Source organism: Alnus glutinosa, chromosome 14, assembly GCF_958979055.1.
Source record: "Alnus glutinosa chromosome 14, dhAlnGlut1.1, whole genome shotgun sequence".
NCBI lineage: Eukaryota > Viridiplantae > Streptophyta > Magnoliopsida > Fagales > Betulaceae > Alnus > Alnus glutinosa.
In genome coordinates, this window is record NC_084899.1 from 3,256,578 (window position 1) to 3,281,972 (window position 25,395).

General features: G+C 41.0%; 4 protein-coding genes across 4 annotated transcripts; 2 read left to right on the top strand and 2 right to left on the bottom strand.

The window, feature by feature from the left end:
• Window positions 1-8,987: 8,987 nt before the first annotated feature.
• LOC133857508 (uncharacterized mitochondrial protein AtMg00810-like) lies at window positions 8,988-9,911 on the top strand. Its single transcript, XM_062292776.1, has one exon. It carries the CDS (start codon window positions 8,988-8,990, stop codon window positions 9,909-9,911), a length of 924 nt encoding a protein of 307 aa, XP_062148760.1.
• A 708-nt stretch (window positions 9,912-10,619) lies between these two features.
• LOC133857601 (probable 3-hydroxyisobutyrate dehydrogenase-like 1, mitochondrial) lies at window positions 10,620-11,781 on the bottom strand. Its single transcript, XM_062292868.1, has one exon. The coding sequence runs from the start codon at window positions 11,763-11,765 to the stop codon at window positions 10,746-10,748; it is 1,020 nt and encodes a 339-aa protein (XP_062148852.1). The 5' UTR covers window positions 11,766-11,781; the 3' UTR covers window positions 10,620-10,745.
• A 4,344-nt stretch (window positions 11,782-16,125) lies between these two features.
• On the bottom strand, window positions 16,126-17,090 carry LOC133857941 (mitochondrial import inner membrane translocase subunit TIM17-2-like). Its single transcript, XM_062293334.1, has one exon. It carries the CDS (start codon window positions 16,998-17,000, stop codon window positions 16,326-16,328), a length of 675 nt encoding a protein of 224 aa, XP_062149318.1. The 5' UTR covers window positions 17,001-17,090; the 3' UTR covers window positions 16,126-16,325.
• A 596-nt stretch (window positions 17,091-17,686) lies between these two features.
• Window positions 17,687-20,070, top strand: LOC133858054 (uncharacterized). Its single transcript, XM_062293479.1, has one exon. The coding sequence runs from the start codon at window positions 18,006-18,008 to the stop codon at window positions 19,752-19,754; it is 1,749 nt and encodes a 582-aa protein (XP_062149463.1). The 5' UTR covers window positions 17,687-18,005; the 3' UTR covers window positions 19,755-20,070.
• The last annotated feature ends 5,325 nt before the right edge of the window (window positions 20,071-25,395 follow it).

The following is a 25,395-nucleotide window of genomic DNA, read 5'->3' on the forward strand; positions in this document are numbered from 1 at the left end:
CACATAGAGTATGTGATTTATAAAGATAAATATGAGTTATAAGTCCCATATTACCTAGTTACTAGGTGAAATTGAATTTTATAGTGAATTCTAAGAAAGCTGCAAACTGACTAGTCCTTTTTGGGTGATAGTGCAGATGTGGTTAACATTTTTTCCTGAGTCGTTACAAATAAGGTCAGCTACCATTTGAAGGTTGAAACAAGGGAGGATGACTTGATTGGAATAGACTGAAAATTTGAGATAGAAGGAAGCCAGGGGACTTCCCAGATTTTGACCGACCGCCCATTATGCACCCTGAAACAAAGGTCTTTCTGAATAAGTCTCCAAGTACTAAGGAGCCCTTTTCCAAAACCATGAAGCCAGGAGTGGATTGAGGCTTGGAGGAAAGAAGAATTTTGAAAATACTTTACTCGAATGCCTTAAACCAATAATTTATCTTTTTCGGAACATAAGGCCCATCCCATTTTTGCGTAAAGGGCCTAGTTTAGATCTGCAATTCTCTGAAGCCCAAACCTCCTCTAGATTTTAGGAAGCAAATTGTCTTCCAGGCAATAGGGGTAAAATTCTTCTGGGGTTCCTATTTGATAGTTAATACTGATGAAAGATATCATAGAACTTAATCCTTGTACACAAGGAAAAAAATGCCTTTTCTTTTTTTTTTTTTTGGGGGGGGGGGGGCCAATCAGCCAACAACCATTGGTCGAACCAGTTCAAAGACCTCGATTTAGTTGGTTGATTTGGGGATGATTTCTGGTGGCCAATACCTGTCAGCTTAACTTTCACAAACCCAAAGGGACAGGTGCCTATCCCTACATAAGACTGTCTTTGCATCTGCTTTCCATATATACTGCTATAGTATCATTTTCACTCTATCCATCTTACAGGGTTTGTGCTTGTTGGTGTGTAGTGTACTTGAAGAAAGGCAGGTGGACCCAAGACCAATATAAAAAACCCTTTTATTCAAGTGGCCCTCTTATTGGGCCCATTTGCAAAAATCATGGATTAAACTTTGCCATAAGGCTATTTTAACTAAGAAATCCATTTATACACTTACCAACTTTTAGACACCTACACCTTAGGAATTTGTGAGCTTCCATAAACTAATTCTGCATCCTGTTTCTCTCTTGTATACTCGTTGTGTACTTAGGTCGCGCCTTTGTGTTTTTTAATGAATTTTACGATTACTTATAAAAATAAATAAAAACTAATTCTGCATCCTGTAGACCGCTAGTCTGGCACAAAAAATACAGAACTATAACCATAAACAGAAAAAGCCCTGAAGTTTTTCTTTTTGTTTCCTCTTATCCCACATTCCTATAATCTTTTATGCTTTCTCCTCCTGGTGAATTCAATCCTAAGAACTTCGGAATCTTGTTGTTTCCATGATGTCTGACTATGGCCAAAAACAACTTGTCGTCATGAAATAAAATCAAGGGTACTCAAGATATCATGAGATCAATTGCCTCACAAATTATGTAGAACGAACTCAATATGTTTTGAGTATCCTAAAATTATTTTAACTAAAAATAGTTGGCTGCTAAAGAAAAGGGTGTTAGCGCGAAAGACTATAAAGCAAATAATGCCATCTCTCCATTCCCTGAATTTCTTCATTTCACAATATGCAATGATTGCATAAAAAACCCACCATTTAATCCAAAATATCACACACAAGCAGAAAGAACAAACAGAAGGATATAGTGCAAGTCTTAAACCAAACATATGGGGAAGTGTAATATATTACCTATGTTAATTATTGTCAATGTTGGCCATTACTCACTCAATAATAAAGATATATAATCCTTATCGCCCCCATAAACATCAAAATTTGTGTACTAGAGTAGGATAAAGGAACAGTCTAATATCAAGAGCATATTAATACACTCAACATAGAAGAGCAAATATTGGAATGAATCTGCACCATTCATGAATCTTATATCAACATTTGACCTATGGGAGAGGTGTGAGGGATACATACCAGCTATGCAGGCGGTGGAAGTGATAATACCTCTTCTCAGTACATGGTTCAAGAGTTATGCAAAAGACTGTCATTGCATCCATCCGATTCCCTATGTATTGCTATAGTACCACTTACACTCTATCCATCGCATATGGTTTGTGCTTGCCAGTGCATAGACCACTAAACAGAAAGGCGAGTGGGCCCAAGGCCAAGATAGATTTGTGCTCCCTTGCAAAGAACAAGGAATCAAGCTTTGCATAAGGCTCCTTCAACTTAGGAATCCATTTATAAACTTACTTTTAGTTATAAACACCTTTAGGAATTACAGACCACTAGTATTGTCCTTTTTGTGCCAGACTAGCTGTCTATAGGATGCAGAATTAGTTTATGGAAGTTCAACCTATCCTCGCTTAACATACTCTTGTTGTTAATGTGTTCTGGGGGTGTTTTCTGATTTTTGTTTAAAAAAGTATTATGTTATGACATAAAGTTGAAACTGATTTTTGTATTTTTAGAAGTGTTTTGTGTTTCAGTTGTTTGTTAATATTTCTGTTTTGAGAAGGGAAAACAAAAATTTCACCAAACGAAGCATGTTTCGCTCAGGAAAAGGGTGCCGTTTTTTTATAAGTAATTGTAATTTTATTAAAAAAACAGCGTAAGGCGTCCCTAGTACAAACAGAGTATACAAGAAGCAAAAGCCTCACCACTAACGCGACAAGAAACAACCCACAAGACAACCCAACCCTAAGCCCCTAAAACTCTCAATCCTCAATCTTATCCCACCGCCCATGTTCCTCATACAAGGCAGAGAGGTAAGCCACAGTATTAACCTCTTTCCCCTTCCCGATCCCCATTGAAGAGCAAAACAGAGACCACTCCATAGAATTGAGAAGACGAGCTCGACTAGGACTAGAACAACCCTGGCCTAAGAAACCACGATCTGCCTGTGAACGAGAGGACGAGCTCGACTTAAGAAACCCCCGCCTGAGAAGTCCACATCTTCGTGTTCTCCTTGACCCACCACCGACTTCGGCTTCCTCCCTTTACGCTTGTATTGAATCAGAGACTTTGACCTGGGATCTTCCAAGGATGAGGAAGGGAGAACCATCCTTTCCGGCGAGCCAACCATAGACCCAACACCCGGCGAGCTGCTGGAACCACCCCTGGAAGAAGACAAAACCGGAGAAACCCCAAGAGCAAGCTCCTCTCTTGCCTTCCTCAAGCCCCCAGAGGTCTCTGGCAAAAGAGGGCACCCAAGCGAACCCGACAACGTCATACCCACACCCTCTATGGTATCCAACGAAGCATCCTCCAAGCCACCAGAAGAAAGACGGACCAGAGGAATCCCAGAAGAAATCTCTGGCGTCAACTCCGGCTGAATTCTCGACGTACAGGAGGCTAAAAGTTTCGGGAAGAGACGGGCTAACCGAAAACCCGAACGTTTACGACCCAGCCCAGTCCCGACAAAACAGTCCAAAATATTCCTTACAGCCTGGCCCAGAGCCAAGTTAGACCCATTGCCCAGCTTGCTCTACGTGCAACATTTAGAAAATTCGAATTTTTTTTTTTTGATAAGTAATTGCAATTTATAAAAATAAGCGCAGAAAGGCGCAACCCTTATACATGGAAAGTATACAAGAGAACCCCTAAAAGGGACGAACAGAGAATAATTTTAAAAAGTTTACATAAGTAAAAACATTCAAGCTATGATGGGACGCTATCCAAATATATAACGTATTAAGCAACCGCTTCCGTAGCTCCACCATAGATGTCTTTACATCTTCAAAGAGCCGCGCATTAGAAAATTTGAATTTCAAATTCGAATGTGAGAGAAGCTTCTTACCCAGAGGACAAATAAGCCGGTCTTTGTCTAACAGGTCAAGCGGAGGTGATTCCAGAGAGAAGCAATCCACCGCCGTTCTCAAATCGTCCTCTACATGCCTCATCGACGGGAAAAGATCCAAAACACACGGCTCCACCGACACAGCACTCAACCTAGAACGACTACCCCCCACGAAAGACACTTTGCCTGACCTCAACACCTCCACAAAGGAGGGACCCTTCCAACAAGGAACCATTCCCAACTTCGCCTCTTCTTCCTTCCCCTCATCTTTGACCGACACATACGGGGACCCAGATCCGCCTCCCACGTTGGCAGAAAGGAAAACAGCGGCCTTTCTCAGCTCGTCTGAGAATTTGAGCCAACCCCGCCCACCACGGCCTTCCAGGATCAAAATGAGTCCTTTCCAGCCGCCCAACCCGAATACTACTGCCTCTAAGTAACGGCCAGCTTGGTTACTACCTCTCCGAGCAATCAAAATTTTCGACCCTTCCCTAAAAGATTTGATGAACTCTTGATCTTCCGGGAAACCCAAAAGAATCTCCATCGTCGATGCAAGCCACTCCGAGCATTGAGGACTGATGACGATTTTGCCGGAAAAGCTTTTTCTCTTCTCCCCCACCCTTAGCCTTGACACCCCATCCAGAACCGAGAAGACAAAAATCTTCGACTCCATGAGAAAACTTTTCTCCATCTCAAGACACCCCCAAATCACAGAACGGCCGACCCAAAGAAAGTTAAATGATCGCCGGCGGAGAGGAACCCACACAACGAAGAGCAGAGAAGCGAAGAGAATGGGTCTCCTAGCTTGACGCGCTCTCACCCGCCGACGCTAGGTCTGGGATGAGAGAGAGAGAGAGAGAGAGAGAGAGAGAGAGAGAGAGAGAGAAGATTGAAGACAATTTGTTACAGCATGAAGAAGATGAAATAAGGGGAGATTTGGAGGGGGTGCCGTTGCAAAAGATTATAAGCAAATCATGATAAGCCAAAAAAAAAAAAAAAAAAGATTTACTTTGCGTGCTTGACTGCGCTTTGCTTTTCTTTTTTTTAAAATGATATTTCATGATAAGCAAAAAAAAAAAAAAAAAAAAAAAAAAAAAAAAAAAAAAAAAGGAAAAGATTATAAGCAAATCATGCCATATCTCCATTTCCCAAACTTGTTCATTTCACAATATGCAACAATAGCACGAAAGTGTTAAGGATACAAGCCTACCCGAACCTTCCACACAAACACAAACCCTAGCCGCCACTACAGCTCACTCACAAACCTTAGAGCCGTCAGCCATGATTCAAGGGAGATTTCCTAAACTAGACAACCGAATATCCTTACCATATCCCATCTACAACGGCTAGCATCCCCTCATTAATTCCATACAAACCAACCGCTATATTGCCTATGAGGACATGATCCTCCTTTCCTTATTTTGTCTTTGTAAATATAGAATAGATCTTTTGTAATAGAACAAGCCATATACACGACACTATGTAACATCTATATATATCACATCAATACAAGACCTAGGCAATAAGTGCTTAAGGCATTTTACCCTAATTTTCTTTAAGTTTACATGGTATCAGAGCCTCTCAGTAGCCAACGCTCTTCCATGGCCAACCCCAACCCTGCAACTCCTAAATTCATGCCCAATGTTACACAACTGGGCAGCATCAAACTAGAGGGCCCTAATTACCTAGGATGGGTTGCTCAATTCCAACCTATTCTATGTGGTTATGACCTTCAAGGTTTACTTTATGGATCCGAGCCATGTCCCCCACAACTCATCGCCAATGCAACTAGCGATGCGCAGATACCTAATCTAGCCTATGTTTCATGGCTGCGCAGAGATCAACAACTACTCAATCTTATCATTTGTTCTCTTGCTCCCTCTTTGGTCCCGTCGATGTACGGTTTAAAAACATCACGGCTTGCCGGGAGCAATTTGGCAACTTGGTTTGCTGCCACATCTCGGTCCAGAATCTCCCATCTCAAGCGTCAGTTACAAGGCTTGCAGCAAGGGAATAAGACCTGCTCTGAATACCTCAACCAAGCCAAGACTTGGGCTGACGAACTTTCTGCAATCGGTGAGCCCGTTGATGATGATGATCTCATCTCATCTCATTCATCATCAATGGCATCAATCCAACTTTCAACTCCTTCATCACTACTTTCACCCTTCATGATCGAGAAACATCATTTCATGATTTTCAATCTAAACTCCTCAGCCATGAAATCCTGCTCCAAAATCAACAACACACCACTGCACCTGAAGCTGGCTCCTTTGCTCTCCATGCTCACCGCACCAGACCTTCATACACCAACAATCCCAACTTCAGAAAACCAAAATTTTTCCCAAAGCCCCCTGGACAGTACCGTCACACCTCGCCTCACAACCAGTTTCATAATCCTCCCTTTTCTCCACGACATAGTCCCAATTTCTCTCCACGATATCACCCATTATTGCCTCCTCCTCTCCCTATTACCGAGCCCTCCAATCATGAAACCTCTCCTCCTCCTCCTCCAAGATAGTATTCTCCCTGCCAGATATGCGGCAAAACCAGTCACTGTGCCTTGGATTGCTTCCATCGCATGGACTTTGCATACCAAGGGCCCCATCCTACAATGCAACTCGCCGCCATGACAGCTCAAGCCAATGAGGAACTAACCTCTCAAGACTGGCTCATAGATTCTGGAGCAAACACACGTCACTGCTGAATCTTCCAATCTCACCAATCCTCAGCCCTTTGACGGGTCCTTCGCAGTTGGAGTAGGTAACGGAGCAGGTCTGCTTATTCAAAACATTGGTTCTTCTTTAGTTCATTCTCCTACATCGTCTTTACATAATTTTCTACTCAAAAACATTTTGCACTGCCATTCAGCATCTGCCAATTTATTATCTATTAACAAATTCTGCAAAGATAATAAATGTTGGTTTGCTCTCACTAACGTTGATTTCACTGTGAAGGACAACTTGACAGGAACTGTGCTGCTCCACGGCCCCAATGAAAATGGGCTTTATCCCATCAAACTGAATCCTTCCTCCTTGAATAAACGTAGCGGGTTCACTGCCCTTCTTGGTGTCAAAACAAATGACATGGTTTGGCACCAACAGCTGGGTCACCTGTCTCACTCAGTTTTTCAGCATCTTCTACGTTCCCACAATCTTCCTCTCCTCGGTCCAGTCAGCCCTTCTTCCGTGTGTGAGTCCTGCTAGCTCGGAAAATCCAAACAGTTACCCTTTTCCACAGCAACTAGGGGGTCTACTACTCCGTTAGAAGTCATTCACTCAGATGTTTGGACCTCCCCAGTTCCATCTTTGAGTGGCTGCAAATTTTATGTTATTTTTGTCGATGAATTTAGTCATTTTTCATGGTTGTACCCCTTATTTAATAAAAGTGATATTCTTTCTTGCTTTATCAAATTTAAGCTCTTAGTTGAAAATTTATTTGATATTAAAATTAAATATTTTCAAACTGATAATGGTGGAGAATATACATCCACTACTTTCAAACAATTTTTATCTAACAATGGCATTTTTCATCGCCTCACATGTCCTCAGACCTCTCAACAAAACGAGATTGTTGAGAGGAAACACCAACACATCATCGAAACTGTAATAACACTTCTTGCACAATCTGGCCTCCCTACCAAATACTAGGTCGATTCATTCCTCACCTCTGTTTTTCTTATTAACCACTTACTTTTTCTTTTTTTTTGATAAGTAATAAGTTGGTCTTATTAAAAGCGTAAGGCGCCCCTAAATACACCGGCAGTATACAAGAGAACGCACCTAGCTAGAAAGTGAAAAACGAACAAGAAATTCATCAAAGGTAAACGACAACGGTGACACAAAAGCCACCGTCCAAAGATACAACGTATGAAAAAAAGAAGCTAAAATATCCTCCGAGAATCTCTTCAAATCCTCAAAACACCTATCATTTCTTTTCTTCCAAACACACCAGAGAATGCATGTCGGCACCATCTTCCAAATAACAGCACTCCTCGACCTACCAGCCGTCCACCAACACGCAAACAAGTCAAGGACTCTCAGAGGCATAACCCAAGACAGACCAAAACGAGAAAAAATAGCACTCCACATAGCGTATGCAACATCGCAGTGAAGGAGAAGATGATCCACTGATTCCCCGCTTCTCTTGCACATGCAACATCTATCCACCACAATGACATGCCTTTTCCTAAGGTTATCCACCGTTAGGATCTTGCCTAGAGCCGCAAACCACGCGAAAAAAGCCGCCCGCGACCTACTCATGTTCTCCAAAACCAATCCCCATTCTTCACCCTTTTCAAGAAAGAACCAGATTACACTCTACTCCGCAGCTTTGGATGCCTATGTTACCCACTCCTTCGTCCATACGCCTCACACAAACTGGCTTTTCGAAGTAAACCATGCATATTCCTTGGCTACGGAGCCAATCAACGTGGTTACCGTTGCCTTGAACCCCAATCTCAAAAAGTCTATCTTTCCCACAATGTAGTGTTCAATGAAACTCAATTCCCCTCTAAAGGTCCCAAACTTCCCTCTGGTTCCTGTACTGTCACCACACCTTCAACACCTCCTATCCTCTTTCAACCTGCCCAAATCTGCACTTCCCAACCTCCTAACCTTCCCTCACCCTCACTTCCCACTCCCTCTTCTCCTCCGCCCCCAACCCTTGACTCCCCACCATCCTCCCCTCTTGCACCCACCTTACCACCCCCTTCTCTGCCTGCCTCCCCAGACCCACCCTTCGTCAGTCCCTCCGGCCCTACCTCCATCCTCACTAAACATCCTTTACTTACTTATAACTCTGTCATACTCTCACCTGAACCATCCACCTATTGGCAGGCAGCCTCCAAACCCGAATGGGTTGCTGCCATGACTACTGAATTTCAAGCTCTTTTGCATAATAATACTCGGTCCTTATGTCATCGCCCTCTACATCACAATGTTGTTCGCAACAAATGGGTGTTTAAAATAAAACAAAAACCAGACGGCAATGTCGACTGCTACAAAGCTCGCCTCATTGCCAAGGGATTTGACCAACTCTGCGGTATTGACTACCATGACACCTTCAGCCCCGTTATTAAACCCGCTACCATTCGCTTACTCTTAGTTTTGGCCGTTAATTTCAGCTGGACTATCAAACAATGTCTCCAACGCATTCCTTCTTGGTTTCCTCAATGAAGACGTCTACATGGAACAACCGCAAGGTTGTGTGAACCCTGCCTTTCCCCACCATGTCTGCAAAATACACAAAGCTTTGTATGGCCTCAAGCAGGCTCCTCGGGCTTGGTACACCCGCCTCTCTCAAACTCTCTTAGAAATTGGCTTCTCTAGCTCTAAAGTGAACCCTTCTTTATTTTTATATCACTCTAATGCTTCTCATGTTTTCCTTCGAGTGTATGTGGATGATATTATTGTTATAGGTAATCATATGGCCACCATCCAAACCATCATCACGAAGTTACAGGCTAACTTTGCCATCAAAGACCTCGGCTCCCTCTCCTACTTCCTTGGCATCCAAATCTCACGGGATTCAACCAGACTCCACTTGCGGCAATCCAAGTACATTCAGGACCTCCTTACCCGCACCAGCATGGTTGATTCCAAGCCATACCGCACTCCATGCACCACCGGATCCAAAATGTCCAAGTTTGATGGCGATGCTCTTCCCAATCCCTCTGATTACCGCCAGATTGTTGGAGCTCTACAATATGCTACTCTCACTCGTCCAGACATCACCTACTCCGTCAACCAACTCTATCAGCACATGCACAGCCCCACATCCACTCACTGGACAACAGCTAAGCGAGTTCTTCGTAACCTCAAAGGCACTATTGACTTTGGTCTTCACTACACTCCAGGATCACTCCACCTCTCAGGGTTCTGTGACTCTAACTGGGCCGGAAACCCCAACGACTGCCGCTCCACCACTGGATTTGGCATCTTCCTCGGCTCCAATCTCATATCATGGTCTGCCAAAAAGCAGCACGTTGTCTCCCGCTCCAGCACCGAAGCCGAGTACCGTGCAATGGCCCTTACAACTTCAGAACTTTACTGGCTCCGTATGCTATTCCAAGAACTACAAGTATCTCTTCCATCTCCACCAACCATCTAGTGTGACAACTCCGGAGCATTGTCCATTGCCTCCAACCCCGTCTCACATGCCAGCACCAAGCACATTGAAGTTGACATCCACTTCATCCGAGAAAAAGTAACCAACCGAGACATTCAACTACACTATATCTCAACTCTTGATCAAATCGCCGACATCTTCACCAAAGGCCTCCCTGCCGATCGGTTCTGTTTCTTGCATGACAAACTTCCGGTCGTCCCTCCCATCAGTTTGCGGGGGGGGGGGGGTGTTAAGGATACAAGCCTACCCGAACCTTCCACACAAACACAAACCCTAGCCGCCGCTACAGCTCACTCACAAACCCTAGAGCCGTCAGCCATGATTCAAGGGAGATTTCCTAAACTAGACAACCAAATATCCTTACCATATCCCACCTACAACGGCTAGCATCCCCTCATAAATTCCATACAAGCCAATGGTTATATTGCCTATGAGGACATGATCCTCCTTTCCTTATTTTGTCTTTGTAAATATAGAATAGATCTTTTGTAATAGAACATGCCATATACACGGCAGTATGTAACATCTATACATATCTCATCAATACAAGACCTAGGCATTAAGTGCGTAAGGCATTTTACCCTAATTTTCTTTAAGTTTACAGAAAGCACCAGCACAAAAATCCAAAATGTCACACACAAGAGCAGAAATAACAAACACAAGGAGAAAGTGCAACTCTCAAACCAGACATAAGGGAAATGTAATTTATCACATATGTTAACTATTGCAAATATTGGCTGATACACTAAATCATAAAAAACCACTATACAATCTTTATCGCCCCCATAAACATTAAAAAAAAAAATGTGTACCAGTCTAAGACGAAGGAGCCGCCGCCGGAGCAGATTCAAGCGAAACATTATTAAGCCGCTCCAGAGCCAAAATAAGCGCTTGGGTCCCCAAGCTGCCCTCCCCATGAGCCTTGAGCGACAGATAGAGCTGCTGAGCCAGAGCCAGCCCGGGCAAAGCCAGACCCATTCTCTGACACTCCTTCAAACATATCCCCAAGTCCTTCACAAAATGGTTCACATAGAACCCAGGCTCCAAATCTCTCTTCAAGATCCTACTCCCGTACAAGTCTAGCGACTTGGACCCCGCCGCACCCGTCGAGATGGCGTCCAGGAACAGACCCACCTCCAGCCCAGCCTTGTGCGCGTACACCATCCCCTCCACTAACCCCACCATCGTCGAAGCGATCACCACCTGGTTCGCTAGCTTGGCGAATTGCCCCTTTCCGGGGGCACCCATGTAATTAACCTTACCCAGAAGGGCAAACAGCGGGTTCAGACGCTTGACTACTGTCTCGTCCCCGCCGGCGAAGATCGCGAGGGTTCCGTTCTTGGCGCCGCGGTCTCCACCGGAGACCGGGGCGTCGATCGCGGCGCAGTCCTTGGAGGCAGCCGCGGCGGCGATCTCGTCGGCGAGAGAGGGCTCCGAGGTGGTCATGTCAACGAGGACGCCGCCGTGGCGGAGGCCAGAGAGCGCGCCGGATGTGGGGTCGAGGAGAACGGAGCGGACGTCTGAGGGGTAGCCGACGATGGAGAATACGACGTCGGATCGGGAGGCGACAGCGAGGGGGTTTTGGGCCAAGTGGGCCCCCATGTCGACGAGGGGCTGGGCCTTGGAGAGAGTGCGGTTGAAGACGGTGAGGGTGTAGCCGGCGTTGATGAGGTGGGAGGCCATGGAGCGGCCCATGACGCCGGTGCCTATCCATCCCACGCGGGTGGTGGATGGGCTGATGGGCTCGGTGGCCATGGATCGGCAGAGGAGGGTGAGGAAGGGAGGGGAGCGAGTGGGAGCGTGGGAGAGGGAGCGGAGTAGATGAGGAAGTGGCATTTGTACTTTTACTTTTATATTGAATTATCAATTTATCAGTATTATCCGTCATACGTTATTTTAGTTCCTCGACTCTAGAACTTCGCTTCTCCATTCTCTACCATGTTTTCGTTTTCACCTTCAATTTATCTCCAAAAATAGTAATTATAATTTATAAAGGACAAGGTTTTATCCAAAACCATTTATAACTTAATATACAAAATATGTGTCTCCGAAAACAAGAACAAGAATAATGTCACATACTACGTTTGTACAAAGTTAATGCGGCAAGATAGAGTAAAAAAAAATTTCTTTTTTTTTTTTCTTTTTTTTAAAAAAAAAAAATGGCTGATCCAAAAATTATTAAGAGTCTTTTTGAGTTTACGAATTCAAAAAGTGCGATTAAAAAATAGCGATAATTTTTAAAAATACAGTTAAGCATTTAACAAAATTACAATTTAACCTTTAAAATATTAGTGTTTTCAAAAAAATACCCCTTAACTCGATCAAGAAATAGAACAGGAAGGAGGTTTCTTTGCATACCCATCAAATCACATAGAATTGCGTGGTCCATCTAACGATTACAAATATTTCTTGCACTTGGTTGGTTCATCTAACGGCCTACTTTGTCTTGCCAATTTCATTTTTAATAGCAAGAGTATTTTTTTTTTTTTGAAACAAATAGCATGTGCTATCATATATTACTGAAAGAAAGTCCAAGAGTAAATACAAAGAATAAATGTACAAGACCTTCTACACCTTAAGCCAAATAAATCTGACTTGAAACAGCAATCTAAACAATACACAAACATTACATAGACAGCATTGAGCCACTCTTTACATTTAAGCATAATCAACAAATAAAAGATAGCAGATCTAACATCTAAGCCAACAAATAGTCTGGTAACATTTAAGCATCACAGAGGCAAACTGTGAAAAGCAAAGGAAAAAAAAAAAAAAAAAACCAAGAAACAACTCAAAAAAAAAAGCCAAAAAACAGAATCAACGTCGAAAACGCCGTCACGGGCGACGGTGCGTGTAGAACACGCGCCACCACCGAGAACCTCCTCTGCAGCAGACGACCGCCAGAAGACCCCGAAACCACTGAAAAAACCATCAGTCACGCCCTGGAAGATAAGTCGTAACCCACACGTGCCAGTCCAAGGAGTGACCTCCCTGGCGCGTGCAGGCCACACGCCGAGCAGGAAAAATCGACACGGCCGTGGCTGGAGGCTACTGGACCAGAAGAAGCCAGTGACCACCATGGAGAGGCGCGTGTCTTCGAAAATCCAGCCGAAGTGAACATATCTGACTCCAAAGAAAACCAAAAAAAGAACGGTCATAAAACTTCGCTGGAGACACATCAAAAAGTCGCTCCCCAACCTAAATCTGTAAAGTCTTCTGCTAGGGAACATCAGCCATCATCGGATCTAATTCGGGGGAACAAAACTCCACAGTCCTAATGACTGGGAGACACCTAAACTCCACTGGATCTAACCGGAAGGAACAAAAAACCTCCCCCACCCTATAAGGGCGAGGAGGGAGACTCCCCCCTCTCCCCAAACACCCAAACTCTTTCTTAAACTCTCTCTCTCTCTCTCTCTCTCTAAAAAACTCTCGGGACCCTCTCTCTCTCTCTCTAAAAGCCCGCTCCAGTAGTTGTCCAGTTCTAATTATATAATAGCGAGAGAGTATTACGTGTTCTTTGGAACCCTTCTATTCAAAAAGCCATATCCCTTCCTTTGCCAAATTGGATTATCCAATTTCTGTAAAATTTGAACCTGATAACAAGGAATAATCCTCATTTATGGAAGAGATGAGGCATGGGCAAAACTTTGACTCCGATAAATATGTAACGTTAGGGAGGGAGAAATAGGCGATTCTAAACTTGTCTATATAGTTTGCTTCTTTTCTTGCTTGCTGGTTTGTCGTCACTTTAAATCTATGCTTAGCCACAAGCACCGGGGAATGGTAGAGCTAGCCATATGTGCAAATGCATGCTTTGGAGACTTGAGCAAAAACTGAAATATACCTCTAACACCTCTAATAAACCAAAATATCAAATATCACCAAGAAAAATATGGCCCAAACTAAACAAAACAAATTGGCACTTACTAAAGTAGAGCATCAATTCTAGGCTGCCATTCGGCCCTTGGCAGGTTGTCAATATTTTGGCAAGTCAAACTAGATAGATTCCTACTCAATTATGTTAGCTACCATGATCAAGTGAAAGGAACGGATGTTCCGAGGTTTGCCTAGTCAGCTCCTTAAGAGTAATACTACACTTTACACCTATTTATCAAACTCATTTCACACATACTCACATACTGATGTGATGTGACGTGACGCAATTCAATTCTTGAATCCAACCGGGTAATAATACTGATTCCCATACCAGTTATTAAAAAGTATACAAAGAAAAGGGTTAAATCTCCACCCTATACAAAAGGCAGATGGCATACCAGATCAATCAAACCCAACAATGGAACTAGTTCTCAGGTCAGAAATTATAATCTCACTTAGAAAACTGGCATATTATAGCATGCCATCACCTAAATGCAAAATTGAAAAACATCACACAATTATTCATAATAGACCAAAGATTTTCTTTTTTTTTTATAAGGAAATTTAGTCATATTAAAAGCGTAAGGCGCCCTTAAGTACACCGGAAGTATACAAAAGAAAACACATAATTATGAATGGAAAAACGAACTAGAAAATCAGCAAAGCTGATCGACAGTGGGGACAAAAAAGCCATATCCAAAGATACAGCGTATGAAAAAACGAAGCTGAAATATCCTCCATGGAACTCTCCAAATCCTCGAAACACCTAAGATTTCTTTCTTTCCAAACACACCAAAAAATGCAGATTGGCACCATAACAGACCAAAGATATAACCATTGTTTGCATCTAATTTCAGCATTACAACATAGCGATTGTTTGCATCTAATTTACAACTGTAACAAACTACGTATTGTAAAATGTTTGGCTCTTAGGGAACTTTCAAGCTTTGAGGAGAGAATTAAAATCTTGCCTACCAGTCACAAGTGTAAAAGTATGGCAAAGCTGGAGTACTCTTCTCAAGGAAGATACATATTTAAAGCTATAACCACGAAAACAACTTCATCAATTGGGGAGAAAGAGTGACAAGGGTATTGCAAATCATTGTAGATCAAAGAAATACCTACAAAGGAAAATATCTAATTAACATATAGATGTGCAACTGCCTATGCATAAAAATATCAAAATAACAATCAAGTTAGTGAAAACTTAGATATTGCGCAAGTATAGATTGGTGCATAATGCATGCATCGAGGATAACACAATTAGGTAGTTAAAAAGAGGTTGTTTCAACTTGCTATTTCATCCACCATCTATTGATGTCAACAAAACTTACTCATCATCCAATTTTAGACTGATGGTGTAAACCAATAAGGCCTTAACATGACATACACGAGACTATGGAACAAAAAACCACAACCAATACAAAAAGTTAAGCATTACCACGTGTGCTACAGATAACCATACATCCTACAGCAGTATAAGCCTATAAGGATGTCTACAAGTCATATATGCAAATCCTGATATTACCTAATTGCACAAAACTCTACATTTTCATAATGTTTTAAGAAAACTGGGAAATCATTTCAGTGGGAATCCTCAATTTAAAGCTCAAATATACTCTTCAATTGGTTAGAATAAAAACACAACTTTTATAAAAGCTTAAAAAGCATTACGTATGTCTCAGAACTCAATTATTCTCAAGACTCAAGAGGCAATCACAGTTTATACATTACAAGACAATTATTCACAAAACCTCCATGATCTGCAGAATGATTCATACATTAGTATTTTGCATAAAGAGCTTAGAATTAAATGTACATTTGTCAAAAAGAGAAGAAAGGAATGCTTCCACTGGATAAACATTATATTAAGCTTCCACAAAAACATGATTCACAACTGATAAGTATCAAGTTCTAAACTTTCACAACGAGAAAAGCATTCACCTCATAAAGAGTACTGAATGTCTATTTGTCCAATTAGAAGGGCTTCGATTGAGTACAAATGCGGAATAAAGTTTTAAATAAAGAATAAAAAAAACAAATATAGACTGGTTTTTGAGACTAGAGATGCAAACTTAATAGATAGAAATGATGAAACAAGCAAAATTCAAAGTGAAAAAGCAAGCAATGCAATCACAACTTGATTACTTGGCAGAAATATGCGCTAAGTCACAACAGTGTGACTCTGCTAATACGAAATTACAGTCACAAAGATACAGCCTTTTTTGCTGAAAACCCGATATTTTATACACGCGAGCAAAATTTGAAGGCCCCCATTCAAGACCACCAGCTCCCAACAACAAATAAAAACCATCAATGAATAGTAACCCAAAACACAATAAATGTTTTAGCTCCCAATCAAAATCCAAAAATACAACGTTAGAAAGAAGCATTATTATACAGCGCTACTACTATAATCTTACCGAAAGAAGAACAATTGTAATATAAATTGCAAGCCCGATACAAAACCTAACATAAACCCTCGCCTTCCCTGGTCCAAAACCATACCTCCATTTTTCACTTGTACTCAAAACTCGGCACGGGAGGCGCATCGAAGCTCTCCAAGATCTTCGTCTCGCTTCCGCTACTCGTCCCCGCCGACGACTCCTTCTTCGCACCGCCAAACCACCCTCCAAGCCACCCCGAACCCGAATCCGGAGAAGACGACCCGGTCACCGAGGCCGGTTCCGGCATGTTCTGGGCCTGGCCCATGAAGCTCGGGAGCGGGGGCATATTGGGCCCGGGCTCTTCGATGAGCACGGGAATCTGTTGCTGCGCGCTGAACATGCGATTTAGCATGATCCCGGCGCCTTCGATGAGCGCCAAGAGGACGCCGCCGAAAGCCGCCGATCGAGCTGAGGCGCCGAGCCCTTGTCGCATGGAGAGGAAGCCTCCGGTGGCGGCGCCGGCCACGATGGAGTTCCAGGGGTCCTCCTTCTGGCGCACGAAGACCATGGTGCAGTCGAAGGCGGAGAAGAGGCCGCCCCAGACTGCGAAGCTTCCGCCGACGCGCGGCGCGTTGAGCCGCACCGCCTGCGAGCCGCCGAGAACGCGAGTCCCGCCGGGGGAGTTGTAGACGCCCTTGAGGAAGTGGAAGGCCGAGCCGCCCACGGCCCCCATGGCAAACGCGCCGCCGATGTCGTCAAGGATTCGGTCCGGGCAGGGCTCCCTCGAGGTCTCTGGCGTCCCCATGGTTGAGTCTCTCTAGGGTTTCTTCTCTTGACGTTCCTTTTCAGTTTTTGGGAAAAATAACGAGGAAAATTATGACAGAGTGGTCAGAAAGTTCTTTAAAATGAAAAAATATATTGACTTGGGGAAGGGGTTTGGAGCTTGATCGAGACGACGAGCGTTTTTTGTTTCCCAAAAACGTCACGTCGTTTGAACTTTTTTTTTTTTTTTTTTTTTTTTGAACCAACGTCGTTTGAACTATTAGACGAGCTGTACAGCCTGTACCTTATTCGTCCTATATTTTTAGAGTATTTCATTTTACGGCATATAATTTCTTATATTTAATTATTATTTTCTAAAAATAGATAAAAATAATAAATACTTTTTGCTCTTTCGGTTAAAAATCTTGTTTTTTTTGTCTTTTATTTTTATCTTCTTAAAAATACTAACAAAAATTTGTTAATGTACTTGAAATGACAAAAATACTTTCAAACTACCAAAATTTTTAGGATATTTTTTGTCTTTTTTCGAGATAAAAGGGATACATTGAAATTTTTTAATAATTTGATGCAATTTGAAAAAAATATTGATATAATTATTAATTTAAAAGATATTGCAAATTAAATGTTAATTTGGAGAGGAAATGTATTTTCCTTTTTTGTCGTTTAAGCCGAACTGCGTTGGTCAGGCTTATTCGTGCGTGCGGGGAATATCAGGAGCTTCCAGTTTTGCGGCGTCGTTCTCTGCAGTGTTGAATTAGACTTGAGAACGACGTCGTCTAACCTGTCCACCATTATCAAAAGCCTCCTGGCTCTTGCCCTACTGAGGATAGATACCCTCGCTTCAAACCTGGGAGGTGGCAACAAAAGCGTTCCATGGGATGTGGATAAGGGTACCAACCACCGCATCTGAAACGTAAGACTCTTCTTGTCTAGTTAGATTGAAGTAGTTTCGTTTTGTCTTGGTTTTTCTTCTTCTTTCTCTGACTTCGCGTTTTAAGGTTTCAGTTATAGTTATTTAGTTTCTTATATGCTCACAATGTATACCAATTTGACGAAGAGCCAGGCATTTCCCTTGGCTATTAGGATTTATTCACGACCCAGATGCTTCAAGTTGTTCCACAACTCAAAGCCCCAATCTTTGCCCACTGGGTCTTATCCAAAACCCCCGTTAAACCCCAGTAGGATCAAAACCCTTGGAGATTCCCGTGTCATGAAATCCATGGATTTTTCAACTTGTTCTCATTATAGAACCCTGGGAATGGGCAATATAGTGAAACCCAGAAACGGGTTTCGGCTTAGAAGTGCCATCCAGTGTTGCCGTTTGATTAAAGCTCCAAGTTTTTCAAGTTCGTATACTCAGAGAGATGGTGAAAAGAATGGTGTGTTGAGAGCTGGAAAAACTCTTCCTTGGTTGGCATCAAATAGAGCTAAAGAAGTAAAATGGTCGGACAAAGCAACTTCTGCAAAGACGAGTCGTTCTTCTTGGGAGGAATCGGCAAAAAGGTTGGAGGAAGCAACAACAATGAAAAGTGCCCGTTCTTCTTGGAAGGAATCAGCGGAAAATTTTGTGGCTAAAAGTCGTAGGTTGACAGAAGGGAGTGAAGGAGGTAGGAATAGAATAGTAGATAAGGGAGGGGATCAGCAAAGTGGCTATGTTGATAGGTATGGAAGTTCTGAAGAAGATAAAGAAGAAGGAGGAGGAGAAGTAGAGGCCAACGATGATCCGAGATGGGATAAAATTAAGCATAGGTTCAGGGGAATGGTGGATGTAAAGGCTGGATCTGAGAAACCTGAGTTACAGAGGTGGAATAAGCAGGAAAATTGGGGTAGAAAGACATGGAAAGAGGCTACTGAATCGTCAGTGCCTAAAATGGTTGGCGAAGGGATTTATGGGGTTGGTCCGGTTTTGGCTGCTTTGTCAGCTCAAAGAAGAGAATTTTATGCATTGTACCTCCAAGAAGGTTTAGATTTGAGTAATAACAATCGGAAGAAGAAGGACAAAAAAGGGTTTGAGAAAGTGTTAAGGATGGCAGAAAAAATTGGATTAAGCATAAGGGAAGCATCAAAGCATGATCTCAATATGGTGGTTGACAACCGCCCCCATCAGGGTCTTGTGCTAGATGCCTCTCCATTGGAGATGGTAAAAGTAAAGGAATTGGACCCTATTTCTAAGGAGGAAGGTAAAGGTTCTCTTTGGGTAGCTTTGGATGAGGTTACAGATCCTCAGAATTTGGGGGCAATCATTAGATCGGCATACTTCTTTGGAGCTTCAGGGGTGGTGTTATGTGCCAAGAATTCAGCTCCATTGACTGGTGTTGTGAGCAAAGCAAGTGCAGGCGCACTTGAATTAATGGAGCTTAGGTATTGCAAGAATATGATGCAGTTCTTAGTAACCTCAGCTGAAAATGGTTGGCGAGTTCTTGGGGGTTCAGTTTCTCCAAAAGCTGTTCCCTTGGATGAGGTTTTGCCGGGTGCACCAACAATTCTAGTCTTGGGCAGTGAGGGTACCGGGTTGAGGCCTTTGGTAGAGAGATCATGTACTCAGTTGCTTAGGATCCCTGGAAATGTTCCTCTGGACTTATCCACTGGTGGTGTGAATGATACGGATACAGCAGAAACAAACTCCGGGTGCTCCGGTGAAGAGTTCAGGTCCTTTTTGGCTGTGGAGAGCTTAAATGTCAGTGTTGCAGCAGGTGTGCTTCTTCATCACTTAATTGGAAACAATTACAAAAATGAGTTCCACATTGGAGATAAGACTACTGATGCACTTGAATGAGATCTCATGGCCGATGCATTGAATTGTTGCCTCAGTCTATTTATCTAAGTTAATTATAGTTGTGTATCATATTCTTTTGACGTTATAATATAAGCGTTATAAATCTTTTATCAGCACCCGTGGGATTTTATACAAAATTTGTTGTAGGTTTGCAATTTTGGATGCCTTTTTCACTTCTTCATTGGTATGAAGAGTTGTAACTTTGGTCACAAGCAAAGACTCAAAGTAATGCCCTCCGATGAGATCCGGCCCTGACATTAAATATTTCTCCTTGATTTTCATGATGTGTGTGTGAATTATAAATTTTTCTTTCACATCTCTCCAAGAAATAACTATCCATCCTTCAATGTTTGCCATACTGCCAGCAAGCTATTTATGTGCTAAGATTTTAAAGCATTGCCTTTATTTGTTTCACTCAATCACTGTAGAAACTGCTTTTATTTGTCCTTGAGCTTCCGTCGTTTTCCCTGTATTTGTTCAAAATCGAACTGTTGTTCCATCTTTTCTGTGAACTTAGAATTAATGCAATGATATCTGATGCCAATCATGCAAATACCCTAAATTTCATGATCACGACGAAGCATGATCTGCCTCAAGTTGAGACTCAAAGTATGCAATACTGTTTTGCAAATATAGTCGGATATTGCCCTTCTCTACCTCGGTTTTTGCATGAAATACTAGAAGACGTAGTTTTGACCCGTTTTATTGTTAGTGATTGCCTATTGTTGAAGCAATTTTCCGGACGATCGTACCGGCAACAAGGCTCTTGCAAAATAGATAGAAAAGGTCACTATAAACCACTGGTTCCAGTGGATCGGGGGAGCTTCCGACTTCTAAGCCAGTGAGGGCTCTTTGAGAGAGGAAAACTGAATTAAGAGTGTGAGTAGAGAAAGAATGTGCATACCTGATGGGAAAGACCCCCCATCTCTTAATATAGATGTACAGTTCTCTCACTTGAAATTCGTTGTGCCTGGGATTTCGGAAGATATTCTCCGAGAATATTGGGGGAGGTCATTTGGCTTGGGCAGGCGGTTATGTGACGTAACAAGAAGGGTGGGTCGAGTGTGGAGTGTCCTACCATAATATAGGTGTACTCGAGTCCAGGATCCGAGATGATCATTGGGCTAGGCCCGTGGATTTCTCCTTGGCCCACTTGTCTTGATATTTGGAGTAAGCAGGCTCTGGAGGCCCTTCAGTAGGCAGGCCTCAAGAGCCCATCGATATTTTGGCATACTAGTAGCCCTCAATTCCGTATGGCTGACTTGACCCCAAGTCAATCCATGGGAACTTAGGTGAGCAAGCCCTAGGAGTTCCCTTATTTGATTGGGTTCTTCGGAAAGTAGGCTTAGAGGCCCTTCAGTAGGTGGGCCTCAAGGGCCCTTCGGTATGGTGGGGCTTACCACCTACTACAACTCTTAATTTGGAATATCCGTGGTTCCAAAAAATTAGGCAGCTTTCTCCTTCCCTTAATTCAGAAATTGTTCATTCCTGAAGCATGTTCAGATAGCTTCCCAACCTCTAATTTGTTGTTAGACTTGGGTTTAACAACTTTTAAAATGGTTTTCATTTTTTTTTTCCCTTTTTAAGTGTAATCTGAATGTGGATACTCAATCCTAAATCTTTTATTGGATTATATAAAACTTTATTAATTAAACTAATTGAGACCCACCAAGATATTCAACAATAATTAAAGCACTTCAATTATATCCGAACTACATGCCTATAAATAAACCACGACCCCAAGTATCAAAACTCTCTGATATTCAAGTTCTCTTATACACCCGACAAGTTTCTTATTGTTTTGTAGGTATCGAAGAGAGTGTATCAAAAAGGAACGAGTCACCAAATCCAAAACTGTACCAACAATATTCATAATTCAATTGCTTGAAAAGATTTCCAACCTCGTACAGGACATGGCCAACCTTTCGGTGTATTGAAAACACCAGATAAATTCCTAGGGTAGCATGCATTCCAATTTCCCAAGAACACGAAAGAACAAATCTGATTCTACACCTTCTGGCGTGTGAAAAGTGGTGTTTTCTTTTGTTGATTGCATAAGGAATCAGAGTCCTGTAAAGTACCAGAAAGTAAAAAAGTAGGATTCAGACAAATATTTCCCTTTCATCGTTTGCTTCTTTGCTTAGTACTAGTACTAACATTTCAAGCTGATAGATGATTGAGTGTGAGCATGACCTTACTAACCAATCAGAAAGTAGTAATAAATGTTGTAATTGCGCCTGACTTTTTGAGATTTGAGGTGGGAGACGGGTCTAGAATCCAATTTTGACACGACTTGTGGGTTAGAGATAGGTACCCTTTTTGGTCTTGTTTACCATTGATCGCTTGATAGCAAATCATGTGCACCTTTTTGAATGGATTTCAAATATCTAATAGTGTATATATTGCTGTACGGTAAATATGTAGTCTCGGGGATATCATGTATATCGCTAAATACAATAAAAACACATTTTTTACCATAAAATGGATCATTAACTTGAAATACAAAGGATTTTATTCCCTATAAATCATGGAGTCCGTTTGTTAATGCATTTTGAAGGTTTTTCTATTAGCGAGAAAGATTGTTTCTTAAAAAAAAAAAAATGTCCATAGTGTTTTAACAAACGAAGTCATAGCCTTCTTAAATCTTAAGGCAGCCAATACTTTGAACAATATATTCTCTTGATCGTTGTTTTCTGCTCTTTTATAGTGTTCCTTAACCTTTCATGGATGTCATCGTACCAACACGCTTTCTGGAGAAATTCAATTGCAAAACAATGACTTTCCCTGCCAAAATTGCAGACAGAGCAGCAGCATGGGACTGGGGAGAAGGTTCCCAGGTTGTCTGTTTGCCTTTTGTGTACCCCACGAGAGGCAATGAGGCATCCTACTACATGCCCCCTTCACATATATATGGTCCCCAACTTTCGTCCTTCACTAAATCAAAATTGTATTTAATTCTACTTGTTCACATATATATATATCCCATTCTCGATTAAACCTAACATTCTAAGAGCATTCCTATTCAACTAGCTAGAGTAATTATTTAGCCAAATTTCAAGTTAAAACTCTTATCTTAGTTCACATAGTCAGAAAAGCCAGCCAGCAATCATCCATCATCCATTAGAAAAGGAAGAAGTATAGTCAAGAAGACTGGTAGGTTATAGTATAGTATCCAAATCATATCCCAGAAAAATGTTCCAAATTGCCGCAATGGGCCACATGGTATGACATGAGCATCTCTTCCTAACATGTTCTTTTGGAAAGCAGAGCTGGCAATGCCATGTGAGTCATATGGACATGGTCATACCTCAGCCTTAATGATAGCCTTCTCAAGCTATCCTCCTCTTCATTGACAGCCCATTGCTTGCCAAACAACTTGCCACTTAAGTCTTCTAAAGTAGAAGTAAAACCAGTTTTATTTGTGTTCAGAGCCTCCGTTTGTTAATATGCTTTATATACCGTGTTTTTTTTAAAAAAAAAAAAAAAATGTTCTGATATAATATGATATGAATCAGCTTTCTTCTAAACCATATTTCGTCTCTTAAACGCTTCGACCCGTAATTTATAATTATAAAATATACTCCACTCCAGGGATCAACGTGACTATTCCTTAATAACGCATTAAGGTATTTTAAATTTTTTATGTTTTTAATTGATTTCATAATTTGGTCTGTTAATATTCAAAAGTAAACAAAAATATTTTATGATTCAATTAGCGTACACGGCTCTTGTATGTTTGACCGTTTCTTTCTTCGAATAATAATTGTTGGCCAGCTATACACACTCAAATATTTGCTAATGCCACCTCCATTATTATATAATGAAGGAATGAAATTACATAATTGGGCAACGTCTCTAACATTTTTAAACCATTAAAAACGCAAGCGCGGCACAAATAAATAAATAAAAAGTAAAAAATAAATTACATAATTGGATGAATAATGCTATTTAATAGATTTTTATATTACTGTTATACAATTAGATGAATGACGTGGTAGTGAAATCAGTACGTCATCTTAGTTGTATGACAATGTATAACAGTCAACTAATTAAAATTAAAAATACTGAGAGAATTTATTATTTGAAATTATGTTTGAATGATTAAAAAATCTGAGACAAAATTTAAAAAAGGTAAATAAAATCTGAATAGAATTTAAATTTTAAAAATAAACTCAAAAATACTTTTAAAAAATAATAAAATATAATTAAAAAATAATTATTACCCAAACATGCCATAAATTGCGAAAGAGGTAACGAAGATATCTGCAATAATTGAGCGAATTTCCCGTTACGTTGAAAGTAGAGCATTTTGGATAACTTTAAGAGCAATTTGAGAGTCACTTTCGAGGATAACTTATTTTTGCATATTTAATGCCTTTATTTCCTTTATGGTCATGATTGCGTGCTTTTACCATACAAAATGCGGATGGGAGGGAGTTTTGAAGTTCAAACTTTTATGAACAGTCCTCGGTCATCTCGATTCAATCTTTCAAGTATTCGGTTCTTAATTGCTTTTTAGTTTTTAGATCAATTTTTTTTTTTTTTTAGAAAAAATATATTTTTTTTTTATTTAAAAAAAATGTTTTGTTGTTATGAAAATAGTTTTAAGTACTTTTTATTTTATATTCCGTTTGTTTTGATGTAATATAAAATATTTTCAATGAAATTATTTTTTAAAAATATTATTTATTTAAAAATATTTTTCGGCATTTGGCTCGTAAAAAAAATTACCGGTGAAGAGATTCTGTCACTGGCGAGCAGGATTCCGGTCACTTTCACCTAATTTTCGGCTACTGTTGATGGATCCTAGTGATGAAGACCAGAATCTAGCGGCAATGGCTAGATTCCGGCCAGTTTCACCTAAATCTAGCCCAGTATGGCTAGATTCCAGCAAAGGTGCAGGAATCTGGAGATCGGATATTAAAAATTCAGAGACCTTCGGTGGTAGATTTGGACTACCAACAAACTCCAATGCCCGGCGGTGGCGGATTCCCACAAACGTGCCTACAAGAATGAAGAGTCTTAAACTGTAAATCGTTTTTCAAAAATTAAAGAGACTTTTACAGTTAGACTGAAAATTATTTTCGTTAACCATCATTTTCGATTGCACCAAACGCCGAAAAAAATAAAAAAAAATATATATATTTTACGCCAAAACAAACATAGCATTAGATTGTTTAATACTTTTGTTTTGAAAGGATAAAGCAAAAGAAAAAAAGAAAAAAAAAAGAAAAAGGAAAATATTACCAAACAAACTTACCTTTAATTTTATTAAAGTTTGATTGATGAGATTGAAACCGACGTAATTTACTATGGAAATCAAAACTGGTTGCAAGTTTATAATTAATTAATGACCATAATGATTAATGAGTATGTTACCTAGCTTTGTCAATGGGTAAAAATTTATGATATACTTTAATTTGTCTATGCTCCATTAAGCTGACAACATAGTACTATATTTATCCCTCTTAACTAGGAGTGCAATTGCCCTACGATTTTGCCTGTTACAGTTAAAGTGCTCTTTTAAACAAAAGTACACAAAATGTCTTGTTTGAGGCTGGTCACTGGTGTTAAAAAATAATAATAATAATAATAATAATTATTATTATTATTTTAGAGAAAATTGCTGTTGCATTTATAA

What these genes read in the sequence shown, in the direction of transcription:
- LOC133857941 (XM_062293334.1), bottom strand. Translation starts at nt 17,000, where the DNA reads ATGGGGACGCCAGAGACCTCGAGGGAGCCCTGCCCGGACCGAATCCTT.
- LOC133857601 (XM_062292868.1), bottom strand. Translation starts at nt 11,765, where the DNA reads ATGCCACTTCCTCATCTACTCCGCTCCCTCTCCCACGCTCCCACTCGC.
- LOC133858054 (XM_062293479.1), top strand. Translation starts at nt 18,006, where the DNA reads ATGCTCACAATGTATACCAATTTGACGAAGAGCCAGGCATTTCCCTTG.
- LOC133857508 (XM_062292776.1), top strand. Translation starts at nt 8,988, where the DNA reads ATGGAACAACCGCAAGGTTGTGTGAACCCTGCCTTTCCCCACCATGTC.